This window comes from Glycine max, chromosome 20, assembly GCF_000004515.6.
Source record: "Glycine max cultivar Williams 82 chromosome 20, Glycine_max_v4.0, whole genome shotgun sequence".
NCBI lineage: Eukaryota > Viridiplantae > Streptophyta > Magnoliopsida > Fabales > Fabaceae > Glycine > Glycine max.
Genome location: NC_038256.2, coordinates 1,975,354 through 1,990,651, shown reverse-complemented (window position 1 = coordinate 1,990,651; position 15,298 = coordinate 1,975,354). Strand labels below are relative to the sequence as shown.

At 32.4% G+C, this 15,298-nt stretch overlaps 2 protein-coding genes across 2 annotated transcripts; both read right to left on the bottom strand.

The window, feature by feature from the left end:
- Nucleotides 1-5,754: 5,754 nt before the first annotated feature.
- On the bottom strand, nucleotides 5,755-8,952 carry LOC100527425 (putative sulfiredoxin). The gene is made up of 5 exons (NM_001248967.3): nucleotides 8,695-8,952; nucleotides 8,381-8,550; nucleotides 6,434-6,467; nucleotides 6,142-6,235; nucleotides 5,755-6,049 (listed from the first exon to the last, which is right to left on the bottom strand). The coding sequence occupies exons 1-5, from the start codon at nucleotides 8,765-8,767 to the stop codon at nucleotides 6,034-6,036; spliced, it is 387 nt and encodes a 128-aa protein (NP_001235896.2). The 5' UTR covers nucleotides 8,768-8,952; the 3' UTR covers nucleotides 5,755-6,033.
- A 1,561-nt stretch (nucleotides 8,953-10,513) lies between these two features.
- LOC100794632 (probable arabinosyltransferase ARAD1) lies at nucleotides 10,514-14,125 on the bottom strand. The gene is made up of 3 exons (XM_003556619.5): nucleotides 13,057-14,125; nucleotides 11,877-12,242; nucleotides 10,514-11,261 (listed from the first exon to the last, which is right to left on the bottom strand). Exons 1-3 carry the CDS (start codon nucleotides 14,029-14,031, stop codon nucleotides 11,082-11,084), a joined length of 1,521 nt encoding a protein of 506 aa, XP_003556667.2. The 5' UTR covers nucleotides 14,032-14,125; the 3' UTR covers nucleotides 10,514-11,081.
- Between the last annotated feature and the right edge of the window lie 1,173 nt (nucleotides 14,126-15,298).

Sequence of the window (15,298 nt, the reverse complement as noted above, 5' to 3'; positions counted from 1 at the left end):
ATGAGATGATGATAAATTAGTGTCTCCAAAATATTTAAAATTAAATTTAGTCTATCCAAAAAGCATGATGAATTGACCTAAAGATAATTTATTCACAAATCAATCCCTTAATTTTATAACTTAACATTAAATTGATTTTTAAGAAAAATATAACTTATTATTCAAAATAATCTTTAAACATCATAACTTAATAATAAAATATTCTTACATATTTAACAATAGGATAAATTGTTAGTCACACTTTTTATAAATAAATTAAATTTAAAATTTTTATCTTTCAAAAATTCAATTTATCACAGTCTTATTTTCGAAGACTAAAATTGGATATTTATCCTAAAAATATTTAAATTATAAAAGTATGTATGGTTGATTTAAATAATTAAATAAGTATTTCAAATTTAAGAAAAAAAGTAAATTAAAAATTGAAAATAATTAATTTGACATTGTATTTAATTAGATTGATTTATGAGATAAAGAAATAATGAAGAGTGGTTAACAAGAGAAAATGAAAGATTTGCTGGTTTAGGCGGGTATAATTTTTTTTTTTGGATAATATTGAAAAAAGTTGAAAAGTAAAAGTCTTCATTTACCTAGTTAAACAATTCTTGAGCTTCGGATTCACTCAATGATCCACATCAATTTTACTTTATTTTCCAAATTAGAAAAAAATGAAGTAAATTTTGTTTATCTGGTACACTCCAAATGAACATCATCCATTAAGAAAATGAAGATTTTAATATGTCTAGATCACACTCTTATTTTGAGGCTTACTCAAGTTGGCTTTTTATACTTAGAAGCATATGTGGTATTTGATGAGTATGAATTTTTTTCCCGTTGAGTTTGAGGTATACTTTGTTGTGTTTGTGTTGGGCTTCTGTCTTTTCTAATGGATTTGTATTGTGATTTATGATTTGATGGACATCTCTTTTACTAGTATTACTTTGGTTTGCATTTGATATTATTTGGCAATTGTTTGTAATATTCTACGTGCAAAACATTTTTTTTATTCTCCTTGTGCATAACTTATCATTCAATTGTTACTATTTTCATTGTAGTGGTCACTATACGTAGAGAGAGGGGGAGGGGGCATATCTTTTGTCTTTATTTTCATTTTTCTTCTATTAAACAACTTAAAAATCATCTGGCTTTCCATTTTTTTTTTCATAGAAAAATTAAAACTAGATATATTTAATTTTAAAATTTTTAAAAATTATTTAATACATTCTTATCTCTAAATACAAGAGACTCTAAATGTATTTATGATGTACATGAATGTAACCCACTAACAACTAGACACACCATAATCACGAAAAACTATAAAACTTATTTAATTTTAAGGAATTAAACCTAGTGTGGGAGAAAGTAGAGAGAAGAGAAAATGATAAAGAATATATGAAAAACTATAAAAATTATTTAATTTTAAGAAATTTTAAATTATTTAATTCATTTTTATCTCTAAATACAAGTGACTTTAAATGCACTTCTAATATGTTTGGACTTAACCCACTCACAACTAGACACAACACAAACCACGAGAAATTATAAAAATGATTTAATTTTAAGAATATATATCTTGTGCTTGAGAAAGTGGAGAGAAGATAAAAAGAGAAAATGATAAAGAGTATGTAAAAAAATATACAAAAATTATTTAATTCATTCTTATCTATCCAAGTGGTCATATATGCACTTCTAAAAAATATGGACTTACCCCACTGACAACTAGACATAACACAACCATGAGAAATTATAAAATTTATTTAATTTTAATAGCCTGTGTGAGAGAAAGTAAAAAAAAAAAGATAAAAAAGAGAATATGATAAAGAGTACATAGAAAAATTATATAAAGATATTTAATTTTAAGAAATTTAAAAATTATTTAATTTATTTTTATCTTTAAACACTTAAACACAGGTGACTTTAAATGTACTTCTACTATACATGAACGTAACCCACTGATAACTAGACATGACACAACCACGAGAAATTATAAAATTATTTAATTTTAAGAATATATATCATATGTGAGAAAATATAGAGAGAAGATAAAAAGAGAGAAATAGATAAAAAAAAATACAGAAAAATTATAAGAGTTATTTAATTTTAAGAAATTTAAAAATTATTTAATTCATTTTTATCTTTAAACATAAGTGACTCTAAATGCACTTCTATTGTACATGGATGTAGCCCACACTGACAACCAGACACGACAAATTATAAAAATTATTTGATTTTAAGAATATACACCTATGTGAGAGAATGCAGAGAAAAAGAGAAAAAATAATAAATAATATATAGAAAAATTATAAAAAAATTTAAAAATTATTTAATTCATTCTTATCTCTAAACACAAAAAGCTCTAAATGCACTTCTACTATACATGGACATAGCCCATTAACAACTAGACACGACACACAACCATGAGAAATTAAAAAAAAAATATTTAATTTTAAAAATATATACCTTGTGTGAGAGAAAGTAAAGAGAAGAGAAAAGGATAAAAAATGTATAGAAAAATTATTTAATTTTTAAAAATATTTAATTCATTCTTATCTCTAAACACAAGTGAATCTAAAATGCATTTCTATTGCACATGGACGTAGTCCACTAACAACTAGATATGATATAACTATGATAAATTATAAAATTATTTAATTTTAAGAATATATACCTTGTGTGAGAGAAAATAGAGAGAAGGTAAAAACAAAGAAAAAGAATAAAGAGTGTATAGAAATTTATAAAAAATATTTATTTTTAAGAAATTAAAAATTATTTAATTCATTATTATCTCTAAACACAAATGACTCTAAATATACTTCTTATGTACATGGACATAGCTTAGTGTGACAACTAGACATGACACAACCACGGAAAATTATAAAAATTATTTAATTTTAATTCATTCCTTGTTTGTTGTTATGTTTTATGTTGACATTGATTTTATTTATTTAATTGAAATAAAGTTTTCACTCATTTTTTTATTCATTATAAGCATTTATATTTTTGTGTTTAAAATTGATTGACTAAATATAATGCCACATGAAAGAAAAAAATATAATGTCATAGAGAGTTACAAGTTACAACCTACTTGCTAGGGGTCACAATTAGGACATCTAATAATGATTTTCTAAGGTCCTTGCAAGTATGTACCAAGTTTATTGACCACAAACACTACATATACCTACCTTGGTGGCTTTCCTCCTCTTACCCCCCTGTTAGATGAGATAACAATTCAACCTCAAAAAATTTCTGAGGTGTTAATTCAAGATCTAACTGTATGAGGCCAACTTCAACCTTAAAATTCAACAATGGATCAACAAATGGAGGCTAAAATCCCTGGGAGGTCCTTCCAAAAAGGATCAATGAATCTACCACCAAAGGTAATGAAGACATGCTTTGGGACACTTTCAAGAAAAAGGAAAAAGTCAATGTTATTTATCATGACATAAATGACAGTCTAAAAATAAAACACAACAGGGCTCCAACTATGCACCAAAAAATTCTTAATGTGGAATTAACATCCAATGCAAGAGAAGAAAAATTGCCATAACCCTTCATCAAAAAAGGAAATTAACTCTTAGCTAAGGGAGACGTAACCATCACAATAACCCTAGGAATAGGTGGAATAAAGCAAATCATTGTGTTATGAGCAACCTAAAGGTTTCATAAAACCAAACCAAGAACACCTTGTGTGCTCCTTGAAGAAAAGTCTTGATAGCCTATGCACTAAGCTCTAATACAATAGTATAACAAGTTCAATCTCATAGCAACCAAGCATAATTTCAAAAGGATGTTAGCAGCCCATTATGTTTTTCGCGAATAACTATGAGAATGATAAATTTATCATACTTTTGTCATATGTTGATTGATGGAAAAGATACGACTAAGATAGGCACTCTCAAGAAGGATTGAAGAAAATATTTTGCTAGAAAAGATATGGGTGTAGTAAAGAAGATTCTTGAATGAAGATCCTCAGAGATCACCCTAGAAAAATGTAGTGGATGTCACAAGAAGACTATATTGAAAAGTTCTTGAAAGGTTTGACATGCATAATGTTAAACTTGTGCATGCTCCGTACTTGTTCATTTCAAATACAATAAGACATAATGTCCAAAGAATAAAGAAGAAAAAGAAGCAATGATTGTTCTATTCTTTTACAATGGGAAGCCATACATATGCAATGGTTTGTACAAAGTCAGACATTTCTTATGTTGTAAAAGCTATGAGCATATTCCTATCAAACCCAAGAAAGAAGCATTAAAATGTTTTGAAATGCATACTAAAATATTGAAGGGGAATTGCCACTTGACAACGGAAATTTAATGTTTCTTAGGTATTCAAATGCATATGTGGTAGGGGATGTTGATTTAAGAAATTTATAAAAGAATATTTGATTACTTTTGTAGGGGACCTATCGCATGGAAATAATGACTACAAAAATGCATTGCTTTAAACATCACAAAAGCAAATACATCCTAGTCATTCAAGGTTGTGATGAGATCATGTAGATAAAGAAGTCCCTACAAGAATTCATAATAAAGAAGCTTTATTCTCCATTGCAATAGTCAAAACAAATCATCTCAACAAAAACTTGACATTAATTCCATCCATGGTCAAAACACATTAATGTGAGGTACCATTGAATCTGGGATATGTTGAAAAGTAAACTATGACAAGTCAATAAAGTTCACTCCAAAACAACAACGCAATATGATGACAAAAGCCCTAACTAAAGAAAAGTTAGAATCTTGTAAGGAAGTTGCAGGTCTAACAACAATCCCAAACTAATATAAGGATATTTCCCTTTTGGCTAGAGGAGGAGAATTTTTGGTTGTCTTTTTTTTAATCATGTTATTTGTACGAAGTATTTACTGACTTTGTCAATAATTAATCTTTATTGGAGAACATTGTTGATCACCTTTAGTGAGATTTTCTTCTCCTAATCACGATTTTCCATCTACAAGACTCGAACATTTTAAAATTAATAAGTAGCAAATTACACTTGATGCAATCCTTCTATAAATAGAGGCCTTCTTCAATAGAAGTAAAACCACCCAAAGAATTGAGATTCTAATAATTATATTGAAAGAGAGTGAAATAAAATAAAATAGAGAAAACCTCAATGAAAGTTGTTTGAGAGAAAAATAATGAGTCAATTTGTGAGATTTTTATTTACACATTAAAGATGCATTGTTATTGTAATTGTTCAGAGACACATCCAAGGATGAAGTTTGTAATTCCATTATTGTTACAGTGAAAGTTTAAGTGACTTACGGGTCCCTTGACATGTTCTACTTGCCTAGTTCTCTTTGTTTTTTTGTAACCTATCTCAATTACATTGAGAGGAAAACTTCTGTTGGTATTTCCCAATAGTGTTATCAAATGCATTCTTGATTGCATTTTCTTAACAATTGGTGTAAGAGTACAGATCTCACAGAAATTTGCTTTAATAAACTTGAATAAGGATTTCTTTTGGCAGTAGATGCTAATACTTGACCTCATGGCCTTTACAGTTTGGAAACTTTTTAGCTAAATATTTTACAACGTTGTTGTTTGTTTTAGCTTTTACGTAAGGCAACGAAGAAAAGTACTTTGATTCTGGTTTGCATGAAGACCAAGATGATTAACTTGGCCATTTTTGGAGCTTGATGATGTTTTTTCTCCCTAACTTTCTTTCCCTTTTTGGGTTGTATGCAAAGTACGATGGAGGAGACCAAATTCTGACTAGAAGAATAGTGCTTTCCTACAAAGAACTTCAGGAAGCCAAAAACAGATACAACAAAACTAGCACAAGAGTCAGAGAAATCAGATTATGAATTTTCAATCTTTCCAGTAGTAATAGTTCACTGTCCTCTTTGGTCATTGAGAGGAAACATTCTCTTCTTGATATATATACACAAGCAACTATAGGACACTACACTCATGATATCATACACTGTCCATTGGAATCACAATGCATTGGGAAGAAGGACACCCCTGTGTCCTGTCATTACTAATTGCCATGTACCAACTTTGAATGATAAAATGATGACATGTTTAGCGCAGATGATGCCTGCAAAATGTGAAACGAAAATCAATCGGCTGAGAATATGAATCTGAGTCACCTATACTTTACAAAAGAGTTAACAGAACATCTTAACTAACCTTAAAGTCTCTTTTGTACCCCGGCGTATTTTGCAACGGATGGTGGGGAGTCCAAGGCGCTGATGAGCCTCATAGCGGTGACAGCCGGAGAAACCTACAAACCAAAGATAAAGGACATATTGATTTTCCACAGTGAGAAGGCATGGATGGATCTTGAAAACAAGTTATTCCATCATGGTAGATCTTTCAAGTCCTTCAAGTTTCTGATTTTACTGTTTTTTAGCTATGAGCATGACCAAGTTATGTAATAATAATTATAAGATTCCATACACAATCCAAAAAAAACACATACCATAATAGACTCCATCAACCTCGAGGACATCAATCTGTATCACTTAAAAGGAACTTGAATTAGCCACAGGAATATATCTTGATGAATCAGAAATTTGTTTAATAAGAAAAAAGGAGGAATTGTAAGTTTTAAAACATAAAATGCAAGAAAATCATAACAAACTAATATTTCAAAAGATGTTCTTATACCATCAATTATGGACATTAAAGCAACAACAAAAAAATGTCCCTCATTAAGACACATGCTTATTATTTTCTGCCTCAGAGGCTCAAAAACCTTACGGTGGTACTTAATTGTGCTAAGCTGTATGCACCCATCATAGAATAATTATATAGAAGTATAAACCAAACAAAAATAATCAGCATAATTATAATGATGTTGTAATCTGCAAAGGCATGCCATCTGTAACTAGTGATAAATTTTGGTTGCATGCACACACAATGCTTTCCCCATTTTCTTCAGAATAATTGCACTAAAAAATTAGCCAAGCTTTGATTTCTTGTTCCATATTTCTAGGTGTTTATAACAAAACTATTCACAATTTCACTCAAAATACATTATAAGGGATGCAACCTCTCTAATTGTCCACTAAATTGAATCGGTGCTTTCTTTTTTTTTGTCAGCAAAAAGCAATATATTAAATAGGCACAAGGGGTACCTAAAACCCGTATACAAAAATGATTTATAACAATCTATAATACATAGGTTATCTACTATTTTCCATTCTCGTACCAAAACGGATAATAGATAATAACCCGTGCTGTATTGATTTCCATCATATAATAAATGCTTCTATCCTCAATATCAATATAAAAGTGCTGTAAGCCAATAAATTGAATCGGTGCTTAATATGGTAGTGTCTAGTGTGAAGCCAAACAAGATTAATCACAAATCATTGAAGTGTTATTTTTATTTTCTTGGTCTTAATCTGGCGAAAGTAGTCTCATACAAAGTAGATGCCTTATAATACAGTATCCACTGTATCAACTTATCATCATAAAGGACCAATTAATCAAAAGTTATAAGAATTGGCATCTAAATGTGCCTTGGTTGTTGCAATGAACCATCAGTGACAAATATATGGTATTAAAGGAATGGCTGTAACAATGAATTTATGCATCTATGGCTCAACTCCTAAAAAATTCTTAGTGTTTTCTTGAAGAAGAGAGGTACCTTGGAAACTCCTAAAGGCTCTACGACTCAACTCCTAATGGATGTTCTTTTAATCATGGGCATACTACAGAGAGAGAGAGACACCTTGAAAACTTATTCAACGAAATATGAAACTCTTATCTCTTATAGGAATTTTCATATAGGAAAACATTTTCATATTCAATAATCACTCGAATATGATTACATTTTCCCCTTTCTTTTTGCATTATATCAATGCAAATGATTGACCCTGAGAGTGCTCAGGATGAGGAAATGAAGCTCTACCACCCACTTGCATAGTTATAACATGCAAATATCTACCTAACAGCCACTTTCGCCGTTCTTTTTATTTAGAAAGCACTCATGTTAGAGACAACATAAGTTTTCTCTTGACATTTCCAAAAGTGGCTTCACTATCATAATTGGCACAGATAATAGCCAATTAACAGTGTGGAATGCAGCACAGATATTGTCATTCCAACTTCCACTGAAAAATGGTTCCAACAAATCCATAAAAATCATTTTAGGTTGTGTGTTTTCATATTTTTTTGTACTCTCAGACCATATCTTTTCAACAGACAAAGCTTGAAGACCAAAGAAAGCAACAATTTCAGCTCATACTCCAATTCAAACTACATCCAATGGGATCCTCATGATACATAAAAGCCTATACCTACTTTCATTTTCTCATAAACCCAGCAAAGGGCAAACCCAACATAGCAGAAACAGCACATAAACTCCAAAAGCAATGCAGAGATTTTAAAAATAAATCAGCAAAAGGGAGCAAGTGGTTACAGGCACTTGAAGACCAATTTCCTTGATACTATCCATTAATTCCAGAACTTTGTTTTGATCATTTGCTCTGGTCCTCATCAAAGGCCTTCTGATCTTATCTAGAGGAAGTTCCAATATTACAGGGCCCCCACCCCCACCACTACTGCTTCCAGAACCACCAGGAGGAGCTCCTAAATATTAAAAATAAATCATTTTTTATAAGCTATTAAGATAAATGATTTGAGATTGAGAGAGAGAGAGAGAGAGAGAGAGAGAGAGAGAGAGAAATATATACAATTTTTAATTGACAAAAAGAAATAGGGGGAGTAGTGCACCGTTGGAGTTGGAGGAAGCAGACACAGCGAAACTCCTCAAAGTATTTGGAAACTGTAGAACAAAATTTGCCATTTTTCTTCTTCTTCTCTAATTTTTTGTCTTGTGGTTCTAAATATATAGTCAAAACATTGAGAACCGGAGAATATGATAGGCAATCACAAGCATGGCCCACCAATTTCAATGGCCAAGATTGTTCTTTTACAATCAATAAGGAAGGCCCTTCAACACAGAATTCGCTCTACAAAATGATGAAAGATAAAATAATAAAAAATTGATTGATCTCAATTTTCAACTTCACTGGGAAAGGAAACATGGCAGCGATTGCTTCTTTCTCTCTTGTTAGGTGCACACTACACTACTCACTCTTCATTCATGTGTTTGTGAATATTGAGTTGGGTTTTGAATGGTTGGTAGGAACTACTCGCCATTGGTGTCAGTAAGAACTTTCGTTGCGAAACCGGACAACCTCAATTTCTCAAACTTTGTTCTTCCTCCTCAATGTCATTGGTGGAGTATTTTTTTTTTCGCTTTTTTACCATTCGGGTATAATTTTTTTTTAAAAAGTCTTCAATATTTTTTTCATATCCCAAAAATATAGGTCATTTTTATCTTATCATAAAAAAATTATTTATTTATGTATCCATCCAACGTTTAAGTTTAATAATTGTCATCACCATCAATCTCATAATAATGGCTTAATAGACATTGTCACGTCATTACCGCTTAATCACTCACACATACTTAAATTTTTCTAGTCAACGACGCCTAATTCTCTTGGTTCTCCTTTCTCGTCTTCCTCCTCTCCTTCTTCCTCACCCTCTTTTCTTCCTCTTCTCGTCCTTTTCCAAAGACCCCTTCCTCCACCACAAACCCAAACTACCCCCCTTCTCCGGCCACCGCCTCTCCTTCTCCGTCCTCCGCAACGCCACCAACTCCTCCTCAACGCGCCTCGGCCACGGCGGCTTTGGCGTTACGATTTTTTTTAGGTTGCGAGTATATTGTCGTTGTGATATGATTGGGGGTTTTATATTATAAAGAAAAAGATGAGTGATTTGTTTATAAAGGTTTAAATATGTTTTAAATTTTTTATAAATTAATAAATTTTATTCAATTTGGGTTGAGTTCTTAACATAAAAAAAATCTTTTTAATTTTTATTATTTTATTATATTAGAAGGGTTAAAAAAAATAACAAGGACAAAAAATAAAGTATTTATTTTATTAGCACTCAACTTTAATTTTTTTTTATTAAGAAACCAAAATAAAATGTATTAATTTATCAAAGACTCAAGACATTTAAACCTAAATATTTTTAAAATTAATAAAATTTTAAAATAAAAACAATGATAAGTTAATTTAAATATCCTAATGTTTATTTATTCTCCCATCTCTTCCCTTCTAAAATTCCACCCACTGACTCAATTTACATGGTTTACGTACTAACACTCCATACCCTTCAAGCAATTTACCACGTTTGCTTACGTGACATTTTAAATTCCAAAAACAAATTACCTGATATTATGATAGATAACTAATTCAGTTTGCAAAATTTCATATAATTCGTTTGAACTATAGCGAGATTATCTCATCTGCCTCATCATAAGCACCACAAATAGGAAAAGTCCGCAAAGCTGATTATCTCATCAAGTTATAGCAGCGGTAGCGCATTGGGCTATTGCTTCCTGCACTGCCTTTTACCTTCCCGAATGGTTAACCCAGAATGTAAAATTACATACATTCCGGAATGTATGTACTCCTTTTTTTGACTAATTTTACATTCCGGAAGGTAAAAGAAAAAAAGAAAAACATTCCAGAAAGAGTGAAGAAAACAACTTGAGAAGTGCGGAAGCAACAACCTATCATTCACCATTGTTTTGACTTGCCCTATCAATGATAAGAAGAAAGAAAGAGACTATCTTATGATCTAAGAATAACAATAATAACTTTTATTCTCACCCTGTACAATTCAATCACGGTATAATGTAATTTCTCCCTCCTAGTCTAGGTCTCAATGCGTAAACTTATATGGGGCATATTGGAATCTACAACAGAACGTATTGGGTATTATACTCGTAGGGCATGACAGGTGACAAGCTATGCATTGCACAGCCTCGAGATATACCTGATTTGAGTCAAGCCTCGCAGAACATGGAAAGATTTCTAAGGTAATAACTTCTTTTGCATATCTCAATACGCATTTTGTTGGGGAATTAGTTGCTGAGTAGAATGAGATTATCGTCAAGTCACCCATATGTGAAATATGAGAGAAACCATATTCACAACTATCATTATCCCTGATTTAAATGTACTCATCACCTTGAAATGTCCTCACAAAACTGAGTGAGCCACAGATTTCATGGAATGCCAAACTTGATAGAGGGATAAGTGCTATAGGGTTCTAATAACTGCAGTCTGGTTTGTACATACGCAAGAGCACTCCACTTCCTTTCCAAACAGCCTTTTCTCACGGTTAATCATCAATTTAATAAGGGGTAGTTTTTTCGAAACTTGGCGCCAAATCTCATTTATCGTTCCATCGGGTTCTTCGTATTCAAAATATCGCTTAACCTGAAACCAGATAAACTAAATTAATGCCAGGAAAAACAAATACGGAATATATATATATATATATATATATATATATATATATATATATATATATATATATATATATATATATATATATATAATGCTCTACTTTCTAGGACCTTCTATAGTTTATACTTGAGCAACTGGGAGAAAGCACCACTGTATGCAACCCAAATACATCGGAATGAAAGGATTCAAGGGCGGCATAAATAATATACAGGAGAGAAGCAATGAGAATCTACTGCACTAATTGCCTAATTCAAATTAACTATTGAAGATCTAGTTTAATAAATCATGAAAATGCCAATCACCATGGATCTCACTTAGCATAAACAATGAGAAATTAGCACACTCTTATTAATGAAAATTAACAATTAATTACTTCAGTTAAAAGACCATGAAGGGACTTGTTACTATTGGGCTACTGGCTATAAAGTAGCAATGTCAATCAAAGTCCACCAAATATCATTCTATATAGTGATTCTGTCATACTTTCCAAAATATTAAAAAATGCAACAGGTGGAGTGAAAGACAAAAGTAGTAATAGCACCCCAAGAGTTTATTGCAAAAATAAATTATGCCAGCACTACTAACCTCCTTTAGTTTTTTCTGATATTCCAAGACTCTATCTGGGGTCACTGCTCTCAATTTTGAGAGCAAATGTCCTGGCTTTATAGCTGAAGAAGTTTCTACAAATACAGCAATCTTTCTGTAGTCTATAGTGTCTTCAAAAGGCAACTCGATATTATCACTGACAATCACTGGAATGCACAAGCTAACTATAGCATCAAACAGTCGGCAGGCTGATGGAGTATCTCCTGCCGGATGTAAACAGAACTTTGATGTATGCATTCCATGTGAAGCTGCCCGCCGACTCTCTCTGGATTGTGCTCCATGCTTTATTATGACATCCTTTTCATTTTCTAGAATTTGAAAGAGTAAATCACGAATTTTCCCTCCCTATAAAACAGATAAGGACAAAAAGGAATCAATACAACAAGAAGAATAATTCGTCCAAATCAAAGGCCAATATTCTGGCTATTTAAGCACGTGCAAGGAAAACAACACTCACAACATGATGCTCAAATGTTTTAATAAAAATACAAGGGGAAAATTTATTAATAGATATAGAGTGCTAGAGGCACTACACTGTATACAAGACTGACCACCAGAAAGAGCAACATTACCCAAGCAAAGAATACGTATCAGTTTAAATTTTTAAGGTTACCCACGTAAATCCTCCTCCAGAGACAATGCTATCTGAGGTACTGTTTGAGACATTATCGGACACTAATGTGGACACTTTCTCCTATAGGGATTCGAATCTTGGTTTACCTTATTGTAAACACACAAGCAAAAATATTATTTTTTCCATAGCAGAACCAAGATTTTAAAAAATCCACGACCGCAATTGTGGCTGCAATGTCAAGATTTTTAGGCTCTCTGCCACCACAATTGCGGCGGCACAAGCCGCATTCATTCACAATTTCCCACAATGTCAAGGATCGCAAGACAACAAAAGCACAACCATGACCGCAATCATGGTTTAAAATTGCGGTTCGCAACATCAAGATAAATTGTCACTCCGCAATCACATCACGACCGCAATTGCGGCCTCATCAGCCACATTTTCCCACAATTGCCCTCAATCGAAAGGTTTTCTGGCTCACTGAGTGAGCAACAGAATATCAAACAACTTCACATCAACAATTCAATCATATCAAACGTCTCAATTGAAATCCATGTTCATCACAAAAAGAATACAATACAATACCTCTTTCCGGTACCGATTCCCCATGAAAAACAACAAGGTTTTACGATCTTCAACACCGACATCACCCGGGTACGTTCTGATCCGGTGCGAGTAGGGCACAACCACATCCTTCACCAGCGATCCCTGGTCGGGTCTCAACCTCCCGAAATCCGAAACAAGCAATACAGCGTTTCTGACCCGATCGATGACTCGGTACATCGCATTTGGATCAGAAGCCACAATCACGTGATCCCTCCCATTGTTCCTCTTCCAATACTCCTGCTTCTCCAGCCACTCCACCAGCGCCTCCTGATTCTCCTCGTCGCTGTAAACCGGTTTCTCCAAACCGGAATTCGACCCTGGCGGTCGAACCGGGTTCACGATGAGACTCAGCGATGAGAAGAACGGAACGAAGAACAAATCTGCTTCTTCGGGATCCGCGACCCGAACCACTGGCGAGCCCGAGCCTGCACGTTCGGACTCGGCTCGGGAGAGATCCGCGAAGAGGTACCACTCCGCCATATGCTGGTGCCCGGGGTACTTTAGCGCATCCGCCACGTCATCGGGGGTGGCGCGTGAGGCGCTGCCACCAACACCACCACTACCACGCGCAAGCGTGTGGTGGTGGATTACGCCGGAGGTGAACCTTCGCGGGAGATCGTAGAGGAAAACCTTGACGTATAAGGATTTGGTGGTGCCAGCGGAGAGGAGGACAGAGGAGGCGGAGGAGAAGGTGGCGGCGGCGTCGAAGGCGGAGGAATCGGTGGGGTGGAAGAAGGCGTTGAAGATTGCATAAAGCACGAAGAAGAGAAAGAGCGTAGCTAGGGTTTGCTTCAGAAGGGGTTTTCGCGCCATCGAGGAGAAAGTGGTGGTGAAACGAGAAACGAAACTCGGTGGTGGTTTGGGTTTTCTGGCTTTGTTGGCTTTGGCTTCCTCGTTCGTGTTTTTGGGGTACGGCATCATCGCCACTTTCTTCAACTTATTAAATGTACGCATTAATAATAATAATAATAATTAACCATTAAATTGGCCCATCTTATATATTGGATGCAAAGATTGGGGAAAGAAAAAATGCAATTGGAAGGGGGGAGGGTGCAATCATAGGGATATGGTTTATTGTATTATTGGGGAAGTAGTAGTTGTTATCATGAACCTAACTTGGTTCGAATGTCCTCTGTTATCACTGATTATTTTCTATTTTTAATTAAGTTAATTATAATTTGTGGAAGAATTTATTTTGAACATTTTCATGTTGTTTAATGAGTTGTTTTTATTTAGAGATTATTTATGTGTCATATTGGATTCTTTAAAATTAAGCAACATTTTTTATGAGTAAAAAAGTATTTTTTATTATTTAAGGATTATTTTAAAAAATAATTTATAATTGCTTAAAATTATATTATTGAAATAAAATATACATGATTTGTATAATTACAATTTGACACTCTAAAGATCAACTAACATAAGATAAAAAAAAAAATCAAACTAAATTACTTAAATTTCACTCATTAAAAATGTTCTTAAAGAAAAATTATTCTCGTAAGAAAATAAATGTTAAATACTAGCTAACTTAATTCGAAGGTGGTGTACTTGTACTATCGTTGAAGAGAAACCATGATGAGATAATTTATTTTTGAAGGAGATATTCTTATGTAGGTACTTGACACTTTGTTTTTATGTACAACTAATAGAAAAATGACAAGTGATGAAATATAAAGAAAAGTGTACTTCATTTATTATCCTTAATTTGCTTTCTCCTGATAAGAAATGATATAATTAAATTTTTTTAATGAAGATTTGATCTTATGAATATATTTTAAACGATTAAAAAATTCAAATTTTCTTATTATCTTTTGTTTATGTAGATAAAATAAGTAACTAACTAAATCAGAAGTTTTATAAATATATTTTCTATGTATTTTTTTATTATATCATTTCCTTATTTTTTTTTTATTTAACACATCTTTATAAGATTAAATTTTTATCAAAGAAAATTAATTATATTATTTTCTTAATAGAAGAAATCAAATTAAAGCTAATATAAATGAAAAATATTTTTTCTTTATATTTTATCACTTATTAATTTTTTTATTCATTATGTGGAAGAGTGAGACATTAGGTGTTTCCTACATAAGAATATCTCTTTGAATAACTAAAAAGGAACATTTTGTATAGACAAAATATTAAAGTAGTATTTATTTTCCTTTTAATAGTATCTTTTCCTTTACAATTCATTATTGTTATTTTAAAGCTACAATTATTG